This window comes from Vulpes vulpes, chromosome 10, assembly GCF_048418805.1.
Source record: "Vulpes vulpes isolate BD-2025 chromosome 10, VulVul3, whole genome shotgun sequence".
In the NCBI taxonomy this organism is placed as follows: domain Eukaryota; kingdom Metazoa; phylum Chordata; class Mammalia; order Carnivora; family Canidae; genus Vulpes; species Vulpes vulpes.
In genome coordinates this window covers 20,183,460-20,208,604 of record NC_132789.1, presented here as the reverse complement: position 1 = coordinate 20,208,604, position 25,145 = coordinate 20,183,460, and the positions used below count along the sequence as shown (strand labels likewise).

At 49.9% G+C, this 25,145-nt stretch overlaps 1 protein-coding gene across 3 annotated transcripts in view; it reads right to left on the bottom strand.

The window, feature by feature from the left end:
• The window catches only part of LOC140594297 (small G protein signaling modulator 1-like), an 81,557-nt gene extending 65,347 nt beyond the window's left edge, over positions 1–16,210 (bottom strand). For all 3 annotated transcript variants that reach the window (XM_072725232.1, XM_072725231.1, XM_072725234.1), the window contains exons 1-2: positions 16,107–16,210; positions 15,959–16,002 (exon numbers count right to left, since the gene is read on the bottom strand). In XM_072725232.1, the coding sequence (XP_072581333.1) occupies positions 15,959–16,002; positions 16,107–16,125 (63 nt within the window). In that variant the 5' untranslated portion in view covers positions 16,126–16,210. The remainder of the gene's footprint in view (positions 1–15,958; positions 16,003–16,106) is intronic.
• Positions 16,211–25,145: the final 8,935 nt, after the last annotated feature.

Sequence of the window (25,145 nt, the reverse complement as noted above, 5' to 3'; positions counted from 1 at the left end):
GCCAGTCTTAGAGGATAGGGACTGCCTAGTTCAGGGCCGGCCCACAGTAGATATTCATGAGTGTGAGCTATGGGGCCCTTCAGCTCGATGCACTTACCCCAGCTTCCCATCCAGGGGCTATTTAGGACCTCACTGGCCTCTGGGGCAGTGGCCTGGCCCCACCCCTGCTCGTGGGATCTCAGACCATCAACCCCTGTCAGCCCCACCCTGCAAATTCAGGAACCAGCCCCGCCCTCCCACCCTCCACCTGCAAATATTTCAATAGCACACAGGAGAAGTAATCAATCTCAGGAGGAAGGCAGGCAGGGAAACCGAGGCCAATCCGAAAAGCAGGAAGACGGGACTCGTGGGGGCTCCCCGGCCTGCCGTGCCTTCTCCCCACCCCATTCCTGCCACCTGCCCACTGATACCCAGATAGCCTCACGCGGCCCACCTGGAACCCTGCTAGGTTCCAGATCAACTCACTACTCCCGGCTGCCTCTCCACACAGTGCCGTGCTCACCGCTTTTATGCCTGGATCGGAATAATACAGCCCAGCGTGCAAGGCTCCCATAAGGATTATGGAAAGTATCAGCAGAGGGCCTCTAACAGGACCCAGCATAATACAGCTGGCATCCTATAAAGGGAGGCACCTTAGTAAAGCCAGTAAGAATAGGAGATCAGGAGTCACCAGGCTCAGGTCAAATTCCAATTCTGCCATTGGCTGGATGACCTCAGGCCTCAGTTTCCTTATCTGTGAAATGGAGATGATATACCACCTGTCAGGGCTGCTATGTGCAGATTTCATGAAAAAAGCATGCACAGCGCTCAGAATGGGAGCAGGAGCTCAGAACCACACAGTGTAAAAGCTTCATGCATGTCACTCTCTACCCCCTTCTGCTGCTGTATACTTTTGCTTAGAATTTATCACGGCCTGACTTTCACTATACACCTGCACGCTTATGTGTGTACTGTCCATCTCTAGGACAGCGCTGGGCAAACAGGAGGTGCTCAATCTATGTTGGGTGATCGATCACTCTGATTATATTAGTAACACACGCCAGCAGCTCATGCTCATCAGGTTTGGTTCCAGTGTCTTTAAGGCCCTCTGGCACCTGATCTCATTTGCTCTGTGTTCAAGGCCAGGGTGGGCAAACGTTTTCTGTGAAGGGTCAGAGAGCAAACACTTCAGGTTTTACAGCAGGACCGCCAGATAAAAACACAGGCTGCCCAGTGAAATCTAAACTTCAAATACATATGGAATTTCTTTTAGTCTAAGTATGTACCAGATACTGTGCAGGCTTATACTAAAAGATTCTCTGGTTTTTCTGAAATTCAAATTTCAGCAGGCGATCTGAATTTTTATTTGCTAAATCTGTCAAACCTATTTTCAGGCCACATACCGTCTATGTCCCATCCTTTCTCGTTTTCACACCCCTTTTTAGGATGTAAAAACCATTCTTGGCTTAAGGGCAGTGCACACACAGGCTGGATTTGGCCACAGGGACCCCTGGCATAAAGCACCCAGCACTGTGCCTGTGGCTCACATTAGGCCAAAATAAAAACCAGCCGAGCTGCCACCTGCTCCTCCAAGTCCTGCTGCCTTGGTGCTGGCTCAGAGCACAGCTCACCCCAGCTGGGGTCCCGGGTGGTTGGCGCCCGGCAGTGCAGCTGGGTGAGTAATGCTGAGCCAGCAGGAGCTAATGAGATGGAGGCCCCCTGCCTCTCCCGGCCGCGAGAAACTCACAGTGGAAAGGCCGGTTCATTTAGGGTGTCTGGACCGCCTTCAGGGTGACTTTTAAAAATAGCTCGCAGCATCTGGGCAAAGTGAGGAGGAGAGGGGAATGAGCAGAGGTCAGCTCTGCCTCCCGGGTGGGCCTCCTGGATGCTGAGGGCGAGATGCACATGCCCTAGCAGGCCAGCATGTCCAGCCCCGCCTCGGACCGCGGGCCCTCAGACCCAGCCGTGGGTGTGCCTTTGCCCACATATGCCTTCTGCCAAGGGTCCCTCCCGACATGCTGCAGCTAGCTAAGTGCAACTCAGGCTTCAGCCCAGGTGTCACCTCCTTCTGGGAGCCTTCCTGGACTCTCCATACCCAAGCAGGGATAAATGTACCTCTTCCATGTTCTGCCAACACCTGCCTTCCCAGCACTTCCCTTCACAAGAACCACAGCTGTCCCTCATTCACTTAACATTTATGGAGCACCTCCTAGGAGTTTGGTACAAGATGACGAGCAGATAGAATCCCTGCCCTTGTGGACATGGCAGTCTACAGAGACAGATACTAACCAAGTACAACAAATGGGTACATGACAACAAAAAAGTAGGCCAGTTCCCTGCAGCAAAAGAATTTAGTTCTTGGAGAATAACAAAGGAACTTGAGCTGATGAGGTAGGTCTAGCGGTCAGGGAGGGCTTCCTGGAGGAGGTGATGCTCAAGATCTAAGGTACAAACAGAACTGAACTCTCTGGTTTCTCCAACTCTAAACCAGAGGAGGAAAATGCTGCCCCTGCAATTGCCCCCGCCCCCCCCAGCCACCCTAGAGCTCAAAGGAAGGAACAGATGGAAGGACAATGTGGCAGGGAAAGGCACGACATGGAAATAGCTGGCGGCTTTTTATTTTTTAATTTCTTATGGGGGAGGGGGCGCACAGGAGGTGAGTTGGGAAGGCCTGGAACAGGGCTGCGAGCTGTGACTGCTTCTACCATGGGGCCCTACCTTCCTTTCCTGCCACATCCTGTCCCCTCCCCGCCCCTTCCCACGCCCAGCTCGGTCACTTGTGCCATTCCTTCTGTAGGATTCCCACCCCTGCCTTTGCTTTGTGCTTTGTGCAGTCCCCTGCACCTGATATCCTCACCCACTCCGACCTCCATCTCCAGCTCTGGCAAAACCACTGCATCTTCTGGGACTCACTAAGGTGTCCTCTGCCCTCCTTCCCGAGCCACCCCCACCCCCCACCCCCTAGGCAAAGTTGATGGGACCTCCTCCACTTCCAAGCTCCAATGGTCAGCTATGAGCACTGGGCTCTAGAGTCAAACTTCCAGAATTCAAACCCCAGCTCTTGCACAGAATCTTGGGCAAATCTTTCCCATCAGTAAAATGGGTATCTGTATTTGCCTCACAGGCATAAGATAATACATCAAAAGCATTTAACACAGTGGTAGCCGCACAGTAAGTGCTTTACACACTTATTTATGAGGTGTTCGCTGAGCCTGGCACCATGCTTGGGGCATTATTTTATTGAATCCTCAGGGTAATTAGGTGAGATGGGTGTGGGTGCATATTTTTACAGATGAGGAAACTGAGTCTTGGTGAGGTCAAATACTTGCCCAAGAGCACATGGCTTTTTTTGTTTGTTTTGTTTTTTTTTTTTTTGCACATGGCTTTTTTTTTTTAAGTTTATTTTTTTATTTTATTTTTTAAAGATTTTATTTTATTTATTCATAGAGACAGAGAGAGAGAGAGAGAGTGAGGCAGAGACACAGGCAGAGGGAGAAGCAGGCACCACACAGAGAGCCTGATGTGGGACTCGATCCCGGGTCTCCAGGATCATGCCCTGGGCTGCAGGCGGCGCTAAACCGCTGCGCCACCGGGGCTACCCGTGCACATGGCTTTTGAGTGGCAGAGTGGGGACTCGAACCCACGACCATCTGCCCTGCACTGAGCCTGGCACACAGTAGGTTCATTTATTCATTCAATACGTACTGGTGCATCCCACAAGCTACGTGGGTGCTTCACATCCATGAGCCCCAAAGATTCATAACAAGCATGCCATGTGGGTGCCATTGCTACTACTCTATTTTCCCAATGAGGCAGCTGAGCTAGGAGGGATGGAGACCATCTGGTCCGTGAAGAGGCTGGGATCTGAATCATCTCCAGCTTCGGAGTCCCAGGTGGCCAACTCCCTGCTCCTGAAGTCCTGGCCCTGCAGCACCAGCCAGGTCCACCTCTGCCCTGCCAAACCTTTTCACCACTGACCTCCCCAGGTGTGCCCAGTACCACCCAGCTCCCTCTCCCCTCTGCACATAGGTCTCCAATGGAGAATCATGGTAGCAAGAGGGAAACCTTCAACCTGAAACACGTATTACTGAAACCAAAGAATCTGAAAAGGCTACATGCTGTCCAAATGCAGCTGCAGGACATTCTGGAAAGAGCAACACCATGGAGACGGCAAAAAGATCAGTGGTTGCCAGGGGTTGGGGGCAGAAAGGGATGAACAGCAGAGCGCAGAGGATTTTTAGGGCAGATAAAGAGATGTATAGGAAATCTCAGTACTTTCTGTTCAGTTTCATTGTGAACCTAAACGTGCTATAAAAAATAAAGTCTATTATTAAAAAAGAAGAAAGTAAAAAAGGAAATATCTTGTCTGTGCTCTGCTGCTACTGTAGGATGTCAGCAGGGATCCCAACGCTCCGGCACATAGGCAAAGGGCCTCCTTCCAGATGGGTTCCTCCCTGCCCTCAGCCCATCGCAGCCTGCACAGGGCTGGGGCCTTCTCAGAGAAGGGGTCTGAAGGCGTCTGGCACACAGCGAGAGCCCAGTAGCCGCTGGTGAACGGATCAAAGCTTCCTCTCCTGGACTCTTGCTCTCTCTCATACACGGTTCCAGAACAGCCCTGCCCCACCCTCCCACCCACACACTTCCACCCTGCCCTCCACATCCACACAGATGGATAATGAAAGCAGAGACACAGGACGGTCCTTCTGCAGCCCCATCTGTGCCTGTGGGAGAGAGCGGGGGGGCGGGGACATAGGTGATGAAGCCATGGCACCTGGATCTTCAGAGTCCTAGTGCTAGCAAAGTCTTCCCTCTTAGCACCTGCCCTAAACATGGCTGTGGGCCTTACAAGGGAAGCAAAAGCCTGTTTCTCAGTGGGCTGCTGCTAGGACAGCCCCAGTTAACCCTTTTCTGGGATGCTATAAATAGGCACCACGCATCGTTCCCTCAGAGTATAGGGACTGGCCAACCTGCCCTGACCTGGAAGCAGGGCGTTCTGGGCGCTGAGATTGGGTTTCCCTCACACAGGTGCCCTGCACAGGTGCTCAGACACCCCCTGACGAGAAGGTCACGCAAGGGCCTGGTTCTGGGGCATTCACCTGGGGGCATTTTGGCAAAAAGGTCCCCCCAGCTACACCTCCCGCACACAGCCACTCAGGGAGATGATGGAACTGTGAAGACAGTCAATCCCCCGCCCCTCCATTCCCGGAGAAAACAGCCTGCGTGTCTCACATTCCCAGCCCACGCCCTGGAGACCGGCCAGCCCTCTCCTGGGTGCTCTGCTGCTGTGTGAGGCGGCTCCCCTGGCAACACGCCCCACTTCCTCAGACCCACGGGCCTTGTGGATCAGGAAGGCACGCACAGACGCTGGAGCGGCCTCAATTCTCTCTGGGGGTCTGGGCAGCTACAGGAGATAAGAACACGAATTCCAGATGGTTGCTTCAAACAGCACAGGGTGAGCCAGAAAACACATTAGCCACCTCTAGCCTACACTGGGAGGAAAAGCAGCCAAGCATCACATCCAAGGGCTGGGTGAGTACCCTGGCTCTGCTCCCTCACCAGCTGTGTGGCCTTGGGTAAGTCACTTCACTTCCTTCGTGCTTCAATTTACTCCCCTCTATAAAAAGGGATAATAAATAGGACCTACCCCTCTGAGCTGTTTTAAGACTGAAATATGTTCATGGATGTAGAGCACTTAGCACAATGTCTAGGACACAACAGAACTTTCTGGAAAATGCTCTGTGCCTAAAATGTCCAAAACGGGATCCCTAGCCACATGCGGCTACTTGAAACTTGGGACAACTGAGCAACAGGATTTTTTTATTTGAGTTTTACTTCCTTTAAATATAAACATGTAACACTAGTGGCTCCAATTGGATGGTGCAGGTCTGGAACACAGTAGGTGCCCGGTAAATGCTAATTATGATTGTTGTTAGGGGTGGTTGTTTTTGGAGGGCTCACTGGGTTACAAACTAGGGAGCATTTCATTTCTGAGCAAGCCGAGATCGGGGAAACTGTATTCATCTTCAAATTCCAGCATCTTGCTGAGCGGTTCTGAACCGCATTTGGGTTTTGGGGTTGTGGACCTCAGAGACGTACTGAGGATACTCTCTCCCTACAACAAGTACAAAGTGTCTGCATAACTTCAGGGTTGCCCAGGCCCCTAGATCCCACAGACACCTAGCACCCAGGAGGTCACTTCCGCACCGCGGGGCTGAGCTCCAGATGCTGGGGCCCTCACCCTGCCCAGGCAGGCATCTGTGTCTTGTCTGCCTAGTTCGTTCCCATGTCCCTGCCTGGTCATGTCACCTGGACTTCCTCTGGGTCCCCTCCCTCCCTCTCACTGGGCTGACCCCACAGCATCCCTCCAGCTTGACAGATCTAAGCAATGAGTCCCAGAGTGATTGGCGCAAAAGCCATATGTGACTGGGGCGGAGGTCCAATGAAACCTAATCCTGAATCTTCCAGGAGAACCACAGCAGGGGGGTTGGGGGGGGGAAGGCGAAGCTCTCTGTCTGCTGATGCCAAGCTGGCAGGTTGTAACCTGAGAGCTGGGCAACATTCTCCCTCCCCACAGAGACCAGCAAAGCAGAAAGCTAGCACAGAGAAAATCAGTGCAGAGACCAGAAAACACAGAGGGTCCTGATGACATCATTGGAACCCCTGGATAGAGCTGTACCTGAAGCTGGCCTCACTCCAAACTTCCCAAACCCCTGAAACCACAACGTCGATTTCTTAAGGCTCTCTTTCCCTCTTGGCTTGATCTTCATATATTTATTCGTTGTTCGAGCTGGCTTTGTTAGCAAGTTATCGTCCAAATTGAAATGGGTGGAGCCGGCTAAAATACCGTGCCGTGTTACTTCTCAGTTGTGTGACCTTGGTCCAGTTTCTTAACCTCCCTGAGCTTCAGTTTCTCTCATCAGTAAAGAAGAGTTGCTATTTGTACCTGCTCTATAGGAAGCTCACTTTGTGCACTAAATGAGATCAAACAAAGCAAATTAGAGCAGCATTTAATAAATGGTGGTTGTAAAGATGTCTAGTTCTCAAAAAGAAGGAAAGAAATGCATGATAGTTGCTATAATTCTAACTAATTAGACGTAATTTACTAAATAATAAAAATTAAAGGAGAATCTAGTCAAGGTCCCAGGTATCATCAAGTCTCAAGTCTTGAGGCTTCCATCCTCTGATTTTTAAGTAGGAGACTCACTGCCAAAGGAACGGTTATTGTCCTTTACAAAACTGAGTTCTTTCAAGTTTGTCCAATGAAAAAGCACAAAAATCTATTTATTTCTTGTCTTCCTCTACTACTCAAGGAAAAGTACACTGCCTCCCCCTGGCCTTCAGCACTTAGCTGCTCATCCAGGGCCTCGCGGTGGCTAAGTGACAAGACCCGCAAGCTCACTAGGGCGTCAGAATTTCTTCAGCTGAGGGATTATTGCCACGAGGCCAATGAATAAGCAGACCCAGAGGGAAGATCCAACTGCCCACCTCAGGATGTTGAGGCAGCCAGGCAAGACTCAGCCTTCCCCACCCCCTCTCAAGGGCTCGTTCCTTTGGACCCCAACAAATACCCTCTTCCCAGTCTGCGGCACTGCTCCTGTGGCAGCAGCACCCCCAGCCTGGGGCTTACCCAAAGAGAGCAAGATCCTACACTGAGAACATCTACAAGTTCATGTGACTGACCAGACAGGGCAGCACAATGTCCTTCTGCGACTGATTTCTATCTTGCTCTTAAATGGGTAAGCCAAGCACTCTGCCTGGTCCCTTCATAAATACTGGTGAATACCTGGCAGTGATAGCATCGCAGCAGTGCTGCGCGGTACAGGATACCCTCGCCACCTGATGCACGAGGACACCAAAGCTGGAAAGGTCCAAGCATCCACTAAATGGCAGGACTCAAACTTGGAACACAAGGCTGTCCGATTCCAAAGCCTGGACCTTTTGCCAACTCCACGTGCTCAGAGGAGCTCATCACCATATGTGATAGGTCATTGGTTTCAGCTCCGGAGTGATGCGGAGCCCGGTTCCAGAGCCAGAATCCAAGCTGTACCACTGACACTGTCGGTGACCTTTGGTGACTTATTTCCCATTCCCGTGTGTCGCTATCCTTACCTTTAAGGGACAGTGTTTTATCCACTTTGTGTGGCTTCATAACAATTAAATGAGGCCATCACCATAAGATGCTCAGTAAATACTGTTTAAGAAATAAAAAAATCTTTACCCTGTTAGAATGCCTTTAGTTGAGCCTTTGCTTTTCCTGACCAGAACGAAGATTCCCAGATGGTCTTATCAGTGACCGAGTTTTAATAGGTCTTAAATACAGACTTGGCAAATTCCTTGTTGAGAAAATGCGAGAGACCTGGCTCTCGGGGAGGGATGCTGGCCAAATCTGATGGTTTGAGGTTCTTAGAATCCTGGAGCTGTCCAACTGCGTCCACTTGGAAAGCAGAATGGCATAGGCAGAAGGAAACTGCAGGCGGCCACAGGTGGTTAGGGGCAGCGCTGGGACAAGGACTTTGGTGTCCTCACTTCCCATCCTGGGGTCTGCAGCCAGCAAGTGGGGTGTCCCACTGGGGTGCACAAATGCCCTTTCCTACCTGCCGAACAGCAACAAATGCTACACTACCATTTCCCGGAGCCCTTCATGAGGTTACTGCAGGGAAGACCCAGCCAGACCGCACAGGAGACATAACCCAGCCGGAAAGCTAGGCCCCACCTGCCACCCTCCTCACATCAAACCAGGATGCTGAAGCCCAGGCCCTGCGCTAGCAGAAGCTCCCGGAAGCCGCATTGCCAGAGACCTGAAAAAAGCATCAAAACACACCGCACGGATGTGGCTGCATTATTCACGAGGAGAATTTCTGCCAGCTTAAGCCTGAAAACACGACACACGTGAACTGATCTGAGTCAACCCTATAAGCATCAGAGAACCCCAAAATATCCACACCCAGTATTCCTGCATCTACTTGACTGGCAAGTATTTCTGGAACCCCTATTTGGCCAGTGGGGGAGTGGGGCAGAGTAAGGCGCTGTGGTTTCTAGCCTAAGAATTGAAAGCTCAGAAGAGAACAGCGAAGTTTCTTCTCTTGCCTAAAGACTCTGTGCCCCCGATTTGTGCCCTGCATTTATTGCTCGGCTGTGGCCAGAGCAGTCGGCAACGTGGATGAATTCATGCTTCTCCCCTTGTTCAAAATTCTCCCACGGGTCCCGTCTCATTTCCGGGGGGGCCACAAGACCCTGCAGGAATGGCCTCCTGCTCCCTCTCTGACCTGTCTCCTCCTCCCTTCTGTTCACTCCACTCCAGGCTCCTTGACCTCTTTGCTATTCATCGTTCCTGACTCAGGGCCTTTGTCTATGCTGTTCCCTCTGGCAGGAACACCTTTCCTGCAGAGGTCAGCAGGGTTCCCTCCTTCCCTTTAGGTCTCTGCTCAAATGTCATAGTATCAGAGGCCATGCCTGACCACCTCCTCTGGAAAGCACTGCCCATTCCGCTCCACTCACTTTCTTTTTCTTTTCGTTCTTTTCTTTTAAGATTTCTATTTATTTATTCAGGAGAGACACACAGAGAGAGGCAGAGACATAGGCAGGGGGAGAAGCAGGCTCCCTGCGGGAAGCCTGATACAGGACTTGATCCCAGAACCCGCAATCACGATCTGAGCCAAAGGCAGATGCTCAAACACTGAGCTACCCAGATACTCTCCACCCACTTTCTAGCTTTATTTTCCTCACAGCATTTGTGACTTCTAATACAGGCATACTTTGCTTTCTTGTACTTTCAGACACTACTTTTGTTTTTCTTTTCTTTTTTTCTTTTTACAAATTGAAGGTTTGTGGCCATCTTGCATCAAGCAAGTCTGTATTAGCACCATTTTCCCAATAGCATTTGCTCACTTCCTGATTCTGTGTCACACTTTGGTAATTCTAACAATATTTCAAAACTTCTCATTATTATTATGTTTGTCATAGTGATCTGTGATCAGTGATTATGAAAACTCATGATGGTCAGCATTTTTTTTAGCAGTAAAATGGTTTTTTTTGGAAGCCTTCACCTCCCACTCCCCTTAAAACATGTATACAATATGTACAATAAAATAAAGATAAAATTAATATAATTGTAATATGTGACATAACACAGCATTTCTAGATTAAGATGATTATATTATTAAAGATATAATAATAATTATATTATTTTCTTTAGACATAATTCTTTCGCATACTTAATAGACTACATTATAGTGTAAACACAACTTTTACATGCACTGGGAAACCAAAAAATTCCTTTGACTTGACTTATCACAATATTTGCTTTCTTCTGGTGGCTTGGAACTGAACCCACGATATCTCCAAGGGGTGCCTGCATATATTTATTGTTTATCTATCTGTCCCCCAACTAGATCCTATGCTTCATGAGAGCATGTGAGCAGGGATGCCGCTTTGCACCTTTTCTACAGTTCCTAGAGCTGCACCTGGTACATAGTTGATGTTCAATAAATATTCCTGGAAGAAAGGAGGCAGCAAAAAACGTCAGGAATGGAAGGAGGGAGAGGAGGTGGGATAGAGAGGAAGGAAAGAAGAAAGGAAGGAAAGGAAGGAAGGAGGCAGGAAAGAAAGGAGGAAGCTTTCTTCTAAGAAGTGGCAAAAAGCTCCATCTTGGACCCTGTTACCAGCTGATACTTTCTGAAGTCCAAGTCCAAACAAGACCCTCCTTGCTCATAAATTTTCTACAGCTCCCTGCTGTCTAATGGAGCAAAGCCCCGAGCAGGGTGCATCTAGCGGGCCTTTGCTGCCCCATCTCTTCCCCTACATACACCTGACCTCAAGCCATGTCTCCAGGGACTCTGCTGGACCTCTGTGAGGCCACCCTTCAGAGCTGACAAAGCAGGATTTGAATCCTGGCTTCTCCACAGACTGGCTGTGTGACCTTAAAGTGAGCTGCTTAACCCCTCTGTGCCTCCAGCTCCTCCTTTATGGAGCGAAGGAGACAAGTACCCTCCCTCCTTGGGCCGTCATGAAGAAGTGAAGGAGTTTTCCAGCACAGAGGTTTCTCCGTCTCAACCACAGTGCCAGTCTGGGCTGACACTTCTTGGTGGGGGTGGGGGTGGGGAGGGGGGCTGTCCTCTGCATCGCAGGAGGTTGAGCAGCATCTCTGGACTCTACCCACTAGATGTCAGTCACACCCTCGTTTTTGACGAGAAATGGCTCCAGACATTACCAAATGTCCCCTGGGCTAGGGCTGCCAGATTTAGCACTAGGCACTTTACTTCTGTTTATCTGGAATTCGAATTTAACTCGATGACCTATACGTTGTCCAGCAACCTCACCTGGGGGGCAAAACTGTTGCCCCTCTTTTATTGAGAAGAAGTAGATCCAAGTGGAAGCACCACAGGGCTCTCAGTAGAAACATCAGTTGATTCTCTCACTTCCTCCAATCTTCTTAGGATGTGAAACCCTCCTCCACCATCCCGTCACACCCCTACCCTGTCCCAAGGCTGGAAGGCACAGCTCCCCAAACGCGCCCAGCTCAGCCGCTGTGGCAAGGGCTCCCCATGGCAGCTCTCATACCAGCTCCAGTTTGCAGAGGTCCACAAGAGCCTCCTCTCCAGCACTGGCCTCATCCCCCTGCCTCCTTCCCCCGGGGGTCTGTCCTCCTGCCCTCAAGCACCTGCTTTTGTCTCTTCCAATTAAGAGGCCTCCCAGGCCTAGCCCAAGGCAAGAAAACAAGGCAGTTAGTCACTTGGCTTCCGTTATCAACCTGGCTCAAGTGGCTGGCTCCTTTAATGGCAGTCGTCATGGCAACAAGAAGCCAGTCCCCGCAGCTGCCACTCTGGGAACCAAAACAAAATTAAGGGTTGGAGGCTGGGAGGAGAAAGGAGGGGAGGGCAAAGCGAGCCAGGGTGGAGCCAGAATAGAGCTGATTGGGTTTAACTGCAGGAAATCTCACCCAGGCCACCCTATCTCCTGGGCGACACTGGGGAGACAGAAAAAATAAGATGCCTGCCCAGAGGCAGCTCAGGCTAATGTGGTGGGTGTTTTCACAACGCTTATCCTGACAAGTGATCTTCATCCTCACTGGGAATAAACTGAAACTCAAACCCTTGTGAAGATACAGACACATGCCCCACTAAGGCTGTGCAATTACAAGCCATCAAGTTTAGCTCCGCCCTCTTCCTCCACCTAGCTCCTGTCCTCCCCATCCTTTTTCCCTGTGCTTTTAGGATAGGACCTCCTGCTCTGCCCCTCTGCATTTGGCACCATGCTCCTTCCTCTCTGTCCTCCAGCCACTTCAGAGTCCTCTCATCACTCAAGTTCACCGTGCTCCCTCCAGCCACAAAGTCTTTGTATATGCAGTTCCCTCTGCCAGGAATGGTTCCCCTCTGTCTTCCCACCTCCTGCCTTCATCTTAAAGGTGTGCTCATCCTTCACGTATCTTCTTAACATCACTTCCTCCAGGGCGCCTTCCTGGGCCACCTTAACCTTGTTGTATGTTCTTGTGGTGCCGAGTACCTCTCCTTCATACCTTGGTGCAAAGGCTATCATAATCCTCTGAATTACACTCAGAATGTCTATCAGGATCTGTGTACCAAAATGGGAATGTCAGCCCTATGAGGGCAGGACTTCTCTTATTCACTGCTGCATCCGCAGAGCCCAGTCCTGTGTCTGGCACACAGACACCCTTCAGTAAATAAACATGTCAGAATTTGAACCCAGCTCTGGGTGAGCCCAATGCTCCTTCTTGACCTGCTTCATGGTTCTGAGTCCTACTGGCTCCCAGAGTCAGCACAGGACAGAGCTTCCAGCCCCATAGCCGCTGCTGGCTTTTCTGGCTTCTGTGGCTCAGCCCAAGCTTGCAAACCTTGTCGAAAGAAACTGACTGTTAAGCCACCCTTTCCAGGAAGAATGACGGGAGGTACCTTTGGATGAGGCTGTGACAGGCAGGGATGTGACTTCTCTGAACCCAAAAGATGAAGAGAAGGAAGAGCAGACTTGACTCCCAGATTTCTAGGCAAAGAGTTTGCCTCCACCATTCCATTGAAGACTGGCTCTCTGATACTGGGACAAGATGCTCTCCCAAGAGGTGGGCAGAGGAAGGCAAGGAGAGAGGAGGTCTGCTTTGGTGGGGCATGGACTCATCGCCACGCCCTTAGGGGCACCCATGCTGAACAAGGGGTTCATAGAAGACTTGAACTTGTCTTCCCTTGACTGCTTCTGTGCCCTTGAGAAATCACTTATCCCGTCTGGGCCATTTTTCACCTCTGTAAGATGGAAATCATTCCATCCACAGCTGAGACTGTGGTGCCGTGGAGACACGGATGAGCACGTTTAGGATATAGAGGTAAGAGCCTGGCTCTGATGTCAGACAGATCTGGGGGGTTAAGTCCCCGGCTTTGCACCTTCTTGGCTGTGTTCTCTTGAGCAATCCACACCTCGTCTCCAGGCTTGGTTTCCTTGTCCATGAAATGGGGGCAGCCTCAGTCACCTCATAAAGTCACCGTGTACACAGGATATGGCACAGAATAGTACCCACTCTATGGAAACTCTGATTACTGAAATGATGTGCCCTGAGAAATGCAGAATTTAGAATCAGCCACCAACTTGTGGCTATAAACCTGCCTTCTGACTGCAGATCCAGGGTCAAGGACCTTTGCCCAAACTTGCGAGGTTCTGTCCCTGACCCCTTCAGGCACCAAGCAGGATGCCAAGGGGTCCCTCTGATCAAGTGATGGCCTCAGCCTTAGGCCAGGCAGAAAGCTCATTCTAAGCCCCAAACTCGGCTGCTCCCAGGACAGAGGATGCAAGCTGACAACTCTGGTCACTGGAGGCAACGTGTCCTCCACAGCTTGCCGATATTCCAAACTAGACTGACATGGGTAGGACCTCCAGGAGCATTGCACCAATGCCTCTTTCTCCAGCTGTGGAAACTGAGTCCTTGAGAGAGGAAAGGACTTGTCCAGGGCACCAAGGGAGCTCCTGGCAGAACCAGGCCAGAGGCCCAGCTGAAGCCCTGCCCAGAAGCAGATACCGAGAGGCACTGCCCTCCCTGACGCCTTGCTCCCAGGCTCTTCTACCTGTAGACCCCTTCCATTGAACCAGCAAGCCATTTCCTGAGAAACAGCCATTCCAGGGATGCCTGGGTGGCTCAGTGGCTGAGTGTCTGCCTTTGGCTCAGGGCTTGATCCCGGGGTCCTGGGATCGAGTCCTGCGTCAGGCTCTGCACAGGGAGCCTGCTTCTCCCTCTGCCTGTGCCTCTGCTTCTCTCTGTGTGTCTCTCATGAATAATAACTAAACGCTTCAAAAGAAAAGAAAACACAGCCATTCCATGTGACAATCTCCGGGGAGTACAAATTACATCTAGGTTTAAACAATGAACAAAGAGACTACAGGCTTTTAACCTGAAGGCTTTTGAGAGAGTTTCTATAAGACACCCTCCACCAACTCAGTCATCAGAAAATTGCAGGTGTGCAGGTTTTGTTGGAAAGATGGTCTATCTAGATAGAGCTTTCTTCAGGTCCCACAATGCCTCTAAGAGGGCCAAACTGAAAAGTTCTGGGCCTTTCTGAGGAACTCCACATCCCTCATTACGGATCCTTATTCAGAAATGCCAGAATATACAACTAGCTCTAGAGCTGATTCTTTGAACAACACGAGACATGCCACACAGAGACCAACGCACAACATGCGCCCATGCTTTCTGAGGAGGGAGGGGCAGCCACAGGTCCCCTCTTCCAGGCTGTCTTTGATGGCTGACTGCCACCATGCAGGGAGGGGCTTCTGGGTGCTCAGTGCTGACACCAGGCTGACACCCTCCTCGTGTGTGCACACGCATGCGTACACACACACACACACACACACACGCAATCAGGCCAGCCCCAAGGTCTACAGCCATCTGTGATCTCGGGCTGAGGACTCAAGGTACAGAGGTGATGCCGCTCAACAGCGATCGGGTCCCAGGTGAGGGATGTGAGGCAGCATAAGGAGGGCAGCACACACACATACAGTCACACATACCTGGTCGCAGCCTCACTCACGCACGCAGAGACTTACGCATCACACGGTCACACACCATACTCACAAAAACAGATCCACACACAGACACATGTACACGCAATACGGAGACACACTTGGTTACCTCCAGGCAGATGCACAGACAGCCTCAGACACACACTCACAGCACATGTCGGCGCCCACACAGGAGTGAGCGTGCTCCACACACAGTCCGGGCATCTACATGCTCCCCAGGAACCCACCACTGCAGGTTCGCCCCTCTCCGGGAAGTCGAGGGCTATTCGCTAAAGGCTAGACTGGGCTCCCAGCTGGCCCCAAGGAGAGTGAAGGGGGCGGAGGGGCAGGTGAACCCTGCCTGATTCGCACCCTACTGCGTGTCGGGGGTGGGGGGGTGGGCAGGGGTGGGCAGGGGTGGGCGAGGGGAACTCGCCTGCCAAGACGCCCTGGCACAGGCCCACAGATGGTGCAACCCAATGACCAGGGACTTTCGGGGAGGGAGTCCCCAAGCTCCTGGGGGCGGCTCTAAGGACTGAGACTTGTGGGGAAGGGGAGATGGGGGGTGTTACCCAAAGTGAACCGTTCCCTTTTCCCGAAGTCTGGTCCTCCTTCTGCAGCCCTACCCAGCCCCTCACCTCCCAGTAAGTCCAGTCAGCCCCCAGGTGCTTGCCTCCCCTTAATGAGACCCACCCACCTGCTCCTCCACAAGAGGGGGTCCTACCCAGACACGCCCGGGTGTGCCCCATCGGGGGCGGCCCTCCCGCTGCGTCCGCCCCTACACACAGCAGCCAAGCATCGACCCCGTACCTGAGGCCCCCACCCCCAACTCACCCGCCTCCAGTCCTACCAGGTGAGCCCCACAGCTCAGGTGGCCGCCCCGCTGCCACGGGCCCCCACCCCTTTGGAGACCCTTCCCCCGGGGGAGCTCCGGCGGCTCCCTCCGCAGGGTCGCGCCCCCGGCCACCCCACCCCCGGCACCTACCTCCTTCTTGACAGTGCGCAGCAGCCTCTGCCGCGTGTCCGCCTCTGTGGGACGAGACGGGGGGACGGCGGGTCAGCCGAGCGCTGGGGGCGGGGGCACGGGCCGCCCTCCCGCCGCCCCCGCGCCCCGCGCCCGCTCACCCGCTTACCCGCGGGGCCCGAGGCCATGGCCGCGCGCGCTGCGTTCCCGACCGGGCGGCGGCGGCGGCGGCGGCGGCGGTGCTCGCTCGCGGGCTCGGCTGCAGCAGCCGCGGCGGGGCGGGGCCGAGGGCCCGGTGACGTCAGGGCCCCCCGCGCGGCCGCCCCGCCCCGCCCCGCCCCGCCCCGCCCCGCCCCTCCCGAGCCGCCGCCGCGCGGCCGGGCGCCCAGCGGGAGGGTCCTCCGGGCCGCGCGCACGCCCCAGGCCTCGCCCGGCCCCGCCCCGCCCCCGCGGGCAGCCCCGCCCACCACGCGCGGCGCCGCAGTCCCACCCCCTGCGGGGCGGGGCGGGGCGGGGCGGGGCGGGGCGGGGCGGGGCTGCGTCCCTTCCTGGACGTCCGCTCGGTGCCAGGCTGGAGGCGGCCGCGGGAGCCGGTGGGACTGTTCCTGACGCTCTCTGGGCCTCAGTGTTCTCATCTCTAAAATGGACAGAATATGGGACGCCCGGGTTGCTCGGCGGTTTGGCACCTGCCTTCCGCTGGGGGCGTGACCCTGCGATATTACGAGATAGCTGCTCTATTATTATTAATCATTAGTATTATTGTTATTATTGAGAATCTTGTTCTTTGGCTTTCTGTTGACTCTCACTCGAGATTTATTCATTTGTTTGATAAGTATGATTTGAATAACTGCTTAGCAAGGCTTTATATTCAGACTCTCTAAATCTTTTGTTGGGGGTGTGCCTTTCTAGAGAACTCTGGACCCTGAATGTGAAGGTACGAAACCAGAAATCGGTTGTTTGGTTAAATTCTTTCTGTGGAATTTCTCTGTTCTTATCAATAGTTTAACTTCAACCCCCAGACCTACGTAAGAGATTTTCACGTTAGGCTCTTCAATCTCTTGTCCTTGAAATACCGAGTCTTTTGGCAGAGATTCTTACGTGTCCCAGAGTACCCAAAAGATGAGTGACTCCACTTTTTCCCCTCATTTTGGCCACTGAAGATTTGCTTAATGTATTTCTCTGATTTATGTTTATCTCACGTTTGTACTAATAATGTTGGACCTAATGTTTATCCTTTCTTTCTTTCTTTACACATACACACACTCACGAGACTATTCTGGACTTTGGTGCAGGGGCCGTTTATGGGTGAGGCTTAGTCATACCAATTCCCTTTCATTCTTGATTTCTCTCCCTATTACTATCACTCATCTCCTGCCACTTTAGCTCAACTCCTAGACTTGCTCATGACTGAAATGAAAGCTGGAGTTTTTGAATAAAGAAAAGGAAATGCCAAAAGAAAGAAAGCTGATAAAATTAGAAAAGAGGAGAATCCCTCTGACCACTTAAACATATATTTGTATATATGTATATGTGTGTGTGTGTGTGTGTGTGCTTGGTATACATACCATATACATACCATATACATACATGGTATGTATGTATTATATATGCGCGTATATATTTCAGTGGTATTATGGAAACTCAAGAATTTCATTGCTAAAATAATTTTCTATGCCAAGTGAATACCTATTTGCATTCGCTTTCATAATTATTTCTATAATTGGTTCTACAAGTAAATGCAGAGATAGCTGCATAGGCTTACTCCTACCACATGCTTAGTACAGATATACAGAGAAGGCAATACTACATATTTAAATTATTCTTCTTGGGGATCCCTGGGTGGCTCAGGGATTTAGCGCCTGCCTTTGGCCCAGGGCCCCATCCTGGAGTCCCGGGATTGAGTCCCACGTCGGGCTCCCAGCATGGAGCCTGCTTCTCCCTCCTCCTGTGTCTCTGCCTCTCTCTCTCTCTCTCTGTCTATCATAAATAAATAAATACATCTTTAATAAATAAATAAATTCTTATTTTCTAACAAATCGTATAATCACAATATTGGAATGATAGCTCACTTAGTCTTCTGTTCCTGCGTTCCAACACCCGGGTCCTTTCACAGAAGATAGATGCTCTCGCGCAGCCCCGGTGGCTCAGCGGTTTAGCGCCGCCTACAGCCCAGGGCGTGATCCCGGAGGACGTCAGGATCCCTGCACGGAGCCTGCTTCTCCCTCTGCCTTTGTCTCTGCCTCTCTCTCTCTCTCTCTCTCTCTCTCTCTCCCTCTCCTCTCTGGGTATTCTCAGGAATAAATAAATAAAATCTTAAAAAAGAAAAGAAAATAGATGCTCTCTGAGAATTAAATGGTCAAATATAGAGAGGTAGATGGCTAAATGTAAGTGCTATTTGAATAAATTTGCATATGAAAGGACCTCAAAAAACTTCTGTTAAGAAAAATCTATAAATCATTTTTATCTGAGATGACTCCCTTTCTGTACTCATGCCAGCATCTCTGGAATCAAAACAAAAGTTCCAAAGTTTTCAATAAGATCTTCCTTCTTAGTTCTCAATCAATTGGTTATCCAGTTACTAAGTTATCTGTTTTATATGGAAGGATTTCCATATTTTGTGGATGTAATTCTTAGGACCTGATCAAAATGCAGAAGAAGAAGGGGAATGGAAAAGATATTTAGCTGGGAGGAAAAAAAAAGAAGAAGAAAGAAAGAAAAAAGAAAAATAGAAAATTTGGATCAGTAAAGATGCTGAATTAGATAAATATGTTAGAAATTCTAGGTCATTAAAATATACTGTGTTACTAGAGCTAGAGGCTTTGATTGGTCTTGTTCTTTGGAAATTCCAGTCACATGGAAGAAAATCTCCACTGAAATGTCCCTAGAACAGATACTGATTAAAACATACACTGTTTCACATTTCTTTCTAAAGAGATTTTCTTTAGTTAATTTTGGCTGCCTTTTGAGTGAAGCCGGAGACTACCATGGGATCATCGCTCTCAGAAAGCCAGGAGTCCCTGAAGTCCCTAGTCCAACTGTGATTGCATTACCTCTGACACAGAAATGCAAAGCAACAATAAACTCAAGGGTGCTGGCCACTGATGTTTTTTAGTTCCTTACCTACTAGTGTCATCTTCAATAAATCAGTATGTAGAGTCCACACTCTATTTCTTTAAAGAAATTCAAAGTAAATATAGATGATTTTCAGGTATTACTGATTTTCCCTAAAACTCAATGATTCATTTGTATTAATACTTATAAAGTAAAAAAAAAAAACTTATAAAGTGCTACGTAATAACTGGTTACTCTAGTTAAAACATTTTGGGAATTTCAACACTTGTTAAGGAACATGTCCACCAGTGACCAGGGTGTAGACTGATGCTATCAACATATATTAAATGAGTAATATTACCTTACTTTAAGAACTCCCCAGAATTATTAACCCCCTCCACACACACACACACACACGAGTTTCATTTTTCTTCATTGTGTTCTAGACCCATGTTCTTTTTATGAGAATTCTAGAAGATTGGAAAGAAGAATAAACAAAGAAGCTACAGGTTGAAATATTATATTCTAGGTTCAGGTACAAAGAATCTAATTTCTTTTACTTTTATTGGAGCTCAATTTGCCAACATACGGCATAACACGCAGAGCTCATCTCAGAAGCGGGCCCCGTGCGTGGAAGGGAGCGACTCCCGTGGTGGGGTCGCCAGCGCCTCGCTCTTCCCGCTCCTCGTCCGCACTGGCCCGGTGGGGCGACCTCCTGCCTTGACTCAGCGCTCCTGGGAGGCTGCCTGGGCTGGGCCACCCGCTGCTCCGGGCTCCTCCCGCGGCCCCGCCCCTCCGAGGCCCCGCCCACGGGACCCGCCCCTCCGAGGCCCCGCCCCTCGGCCCCGCAGCCCCGGCCCGGCAGCCCCGGCCCCGGCAGCCCCCGCAGCCCCCGCAGTCTCCGACGGGGCAGCCTCCACCCCCTGCCCTGCGCGCCGCCTGCTGGAAGGGGCTTGACCCCTGGACCCCGAGGTCACCCCAGCTGAAGCAGAGGCTTAGCCAGACTGAGTCACCCAGGTACCCCAAGAACTTAAAACTCCTATTAATGACCTAAGAGCCATGAAAAATGTTGTATTAACAGGGATGGTTAATAATTTCTCAGCCTTCTAAGGAATCTGTAAGGATTAGTCATCTGAATGTTAAGTGACAAGTACTTAGGCTATTTAATGAAACCTCCATCCAGGATTTTAAAAATCCCCTTTCTCTCTTAGGTAGACATCTTCTTTTAATTAAGCAAACGTGTCACTTAAACTACAAAACAGTTACGCTTGCCGATGTCTTAGAATACCTAGAGGACGTGATTTTCAGGTGTTAGACTAGGATATTTGGATGTAAATTTTAGGGCATCTAGGGCCAAGTGTATTTTACTTATTTTTAATTAAAATCCAATACACATGTAGCGTATTACTTGCTTGAGAGGCAGAGTTTACGGACTCAGTTGTCTATAACAAGGACTCAGTAGTACATCATGTGCCCTCCTTAGTGCCCACCACCCAGTCACCCCATCCCCCAGCCCACTTCCCCTGCAGCAACCCTCAGTTTACTTCCTAAGTTGAGACTCTCTTCTGGTTTGTCTCCCTCTCTGGTTTTGTCTTGTTTTGTTTTTCCCTCCCTTTAGGGCCAAGAATATTTTAGAGACATTTCTGTAATCATTACTTCTGCCAATTTAAATCACTTTATATCAGATATGATAAAAAGTAATTGCTCTGTAATGGCACCAAATGTTTTTCTTAAGTAAGCTGCTGTTAAAAAGTTGTTGGTTTTACATAATTGATTTTCTGCCTCTTCAGGACACTATCCCTAGAGTATTTGGGTGCACAGCTGAGTGCACTCAAAATAATCCTTTAAAAACTTTACTTTGGAAATGTACATCCTCTCTGGGTTCCTGGGTTTTTGAAGGAATGAGGTTACATACAACAGGACAATTCTAGAAGTCATGATCTGTATTTCCACTTATTTCCCAGGATCACATTTGTGCCAGTACCACACTGTCTGGACGGCCACGGCTTTGTAGTACAACCTGAAATCTGGCATTGTGATGCCCCCAGCTGTGGTCTTGGTTTTGAATAGTCCCCTGGCTATTTGGGGTCTTTTCCGGTTCCACACTAATCTTAAGATGGTTTGTTCCAACTCCCTGAGGGAAGTCCATGGTATCTTGATAGGGATTGCATGAAATGTGTAAATTGCCCTGGGTCGCAGGGACATTTTCACAGTATTCGTTCCTCCAGCCCTCATGAGCACGGAGTATTTTTCCATCTCTTTGTGCCTTCCTCCATTTCCTTCAGGAGCGTTCTGTAGTGTTTAGGGTATAGATCCTTCACCTCTTTGGTTAGGTTTCTTCCTTAGGTATCTTACGCTTTTGGGTGCAATTGTAAAAGGGATTGATTGACTCCTTAGTATTCGAGGGTCTTCTAACAGCAACCTGTCAACAGCTCTTTCTATGTCCACTTATTTCCCAGGTTCTACTGTGGAAACGCCGGAATGAGAACCGTGTAGACAACCTGGGGACACCCGCCCTGGAATGTGGGTGAAAATGCTTAATTTAACATCCCCTGTGGCACACACAGAAGTTGGAACGGTCCGTGGCATCATTAGAAGGTGACATGGAAATTCATTCGTTAAATAGCCTCAAGAAATCTTGTCCAGGGGGCACCTGAGTGTTTCTGTCAGCTAAGTCTCTGCCTCCTGGTTTTTAGCTCTGTTCGTGACCTCAGGGTCATCAGATTCACCCATATTCAGCATGGAGCCTGCTTCGTATTCCCTCTTCCTTTGCCTCTGCCCCTCTCCTCCTTACACTTGCTCTTTTGCTCTCTCCACACACACAAAACAGAATCATTATTCAGTTTTGCTTGGGGGCCATTGTTAAGACAGACCTCCTAAGCCGTATTGTTTATGTTTCATGTGTCCACATCTTAATTTAAAAGGTCAGTCATTAGTCTGTGGCCAAAGTAGTAAAATCGCATTGAGAACTCTAAATTGGTCAGATTTAGTGAGAGGGCTTGTGGGGCTAACATTTGGACATACAAGTCCGTGTTAAATATTTGCAAAATGTACTCTTTTTTCTTTTTTTTTTTTTTCTTTTTTTTTTTTCTTTTTTTTTTTTTATGATAGTCACAGAGAGAGGGAGAGAGAGGCAGAGACACAGGCAGACGAGAAGCAGGCTCCATGCACCGGGAGCCCGATGTGGGACTCAATCCCGGGTCTCCAGGATCGCGCCCTGGGCCAAAGGCAGGTGCCAAACCGCTGCGCCTCCCAGGGATCCCCCAAAATGTACTCTTTTTAAACATTTTTACTGCAGTTCAATTTGCCGGCAAATTGAACGCTATAGCATAACACCCAGTGCTCATCCCGCCAAGTGCGCCACGCGCCCCCGCACACCACCCCCCCCCCCCGGGCCACATCAGTACCCATCACTGGGTCGCCCTAACCTCCAGCCCAACTTCCCCTTCCACTACCTCTTGTTCAGTTACCGGAGTTGGGTATGTCTCCTGTTTTGTCACCCTCACTGATATTTTCCCTCATTGTCTCCATTCCCTTTATTCCCTTTCACTAGTTTTTATATCACCCAAATGAATGAGACCATATCAAGTTTGTCCTTTTCCGATGGACTTACTTCACTCAGCATAATCCCTCCAGGTGCGTCCACGTCAGAGCAAATGGTAGGTGTTTGTGGTTTCTCATGGCTGAGTAATATTCCCTTGTAGCCGTGGACCACATCTTCTTTATCCATTCATCTCTCGATGGACCCCGAGGCTCCTTCCACAGTTTGGCTATTGTGGACATTGCTGCCATAAACATCGGGAGGCAGGTGTCCCCGCATTTCACCGCATCTGCAGCTTTGGGGTATATCCCCAGCAGTGCCATTGCTGGGCCGGAGGAAAGATCTGTTCTTAACTCTTTGAGGAACCTCCACACAGTTTTCCGGAGTGGCTGCACCAGTTCACATTCCCACCTACAGTGCAAGAGGGTTCCCCTTTGTCCGCGTCCTCTCCAACATTTGTTGTTTCCTGTCTTGTGACTTTTCCCCATTCCCACCGGTGTGAGGTGGTATCTCCTGGGGGTTTGGATCTGTAGTTTCCTGATGGCCAGCGATGTGGGGCATGTTCTCATGTGCTTGTTGGCCGTGTCTCTCTCTTCCCCTGTGAGATTTCTGTTCGGGTCTTTTGCCCGTTTCACGATCGGATTGTTTGTTTCTCTGCTCTTGAGTTGAGTATGTTCTTTATAGATCTTGGACACTAGCCCTTTGACTGAGCGGTCGTTTGCAAGTATCTTCTCCCGTTCTGTAGGTTGTCTTTTACTTTTGTGGACTGTTTCTTTTGCTGCGCAGGAGCTTTCGATCTGGCTGAAGTCCCAATAATTCCTTGTTGCTTTTGTTTCTCTTGCCTTGGCGGACGTATCTTGCGAGATGTTGCTGTGGCCAAGTTGAAAAACGGTGTTGCCTCTGTTCGCCTCTCGGATTTGGATGGATTCTTGTCTCACATTTAGATCTTTCATCCTTTTTGAGTTTTTCTTTGTGTGTGGTGTCAGAGAATGGTCTAGCTTCCTTCTTCTGCATGTGGATGTCCAATGTTCCCAGCACCCTTTTTTGAAGAGACTGTCTTTTTCCAGGGATAGTCTTTCCTGCTTTCTCGAATATTAGTTGACCATAAAGTTGAGGGTCCACTTCTGGATTCGCTATTCGGTTCCATTGAGCTATGGGTCTGTTTTTGTGCCACTACCACACTGTCTTGATGGCCACGGCTTTGTAGTACAACCTGAAATCGGGCCTTGTGATGCCCCCAGCTGTGGCCTTCGTTTTGAATAGTCCCCTGGCTCTTTGGGGTCTTTTCCGGTTCCACACTAGAATCTTAAGATGGTCTGTTCCAACTCTCTGAAGAAAGTCCCCGGTATTTTGATAGGGATTGCGTGAAATGTGTAAATTGCCCTGGGTAGTATGGACATTTTCACAATATTAATTCTTCCTCTCCATGAGCATGGAACATTTTTCCTTCTCTTGATGCCTTCCTCGATTTCTTTCAGGAACGTTCTGTGGTGTTTAGGGTACAGATCCTTTACCTCTTTGGTTAGGTTTATTCCTGGGTAGCTTATGCTTTTGGGTGCAATTGTAAATGGGATTGACTCCTTAATTTTCGAGCCTCTTCTAACAACAACCTGTCAGTCAACAGCTCTTTCTATGTCCATTTATTTCCCAGGAGCTGCTGTGAATACAACCCAACCAGAATCTAGCAGACAACCTGGGTACACCTGCCCAGGAGCACGGCCAAAGCTATTTGCCATCTTCCACAACAGAAAAGTTCAGCCAACGGATGAAAGCCCAGAGGGTAACATGAAAATTGATTCATTAAATAATAGCCTCAAGAAATCTTGTCCTAGGGGCACCTGGGTGTTTCTGTCAGCTAAGTCTCTGCCTCCTGGGTTTCAGCTCTGGTCATGACCTCAAGGTTGTCAGATTCACCCATATTCAGCATGGAGGCTGCTTCGTACTCTCTCTTCCTTTGCCTCTGCCCCTCTCCTCCTTACACTTGCTCTTTTGCTCTCTCCACACACACACACACACACACAAAGGAATCCTTACTCAGTTTTGCTCAGGGTGTCGTAGTAAAGACAGACCTCCTCAGCCGTATTCTTTGTTTCACGTGTCCAAATATTAATTTAAAAGGTCAGTCATTAGTCTTTGGCCAAAATAGTAAAATCGCATTGAGAACTCTAATTTGGTCAGATTTAGTGGGAGGGCTTGTGAGGCTGACAACATTTGGACATACTAGTTTGTGTTAAATATTAGCAAAATGTTTTCTTTCTTTAAACATTTTCACTGCAGTTCAATTTGCCGGCAAATTGAACGCTTATAGCATCACACCCAGTGCTCATCCCACCATGTGACCCCGCCCCCCCGCCCCGCCCCTCCGCTGCATCACTGCCCATCACCTGGTCGCCCCAACTGCCCACACACCTCCCCTTCCACTACCCCTTGTTCAGTTCCCAGAGTTCGGTCTGTCTTCTGTTTTGTCACCCTCACTAATACTTTCACTCATTTTCTCCATTCCCTTTATTCCCTTTCCCTAGGTTTTATACTCCCTAAATGAATGAGACCATATCAAGTGTGACCTCTTCCGATGGACTTACTTCACTCAGCATAAGTCCCTGCAGGTCCGTCCAC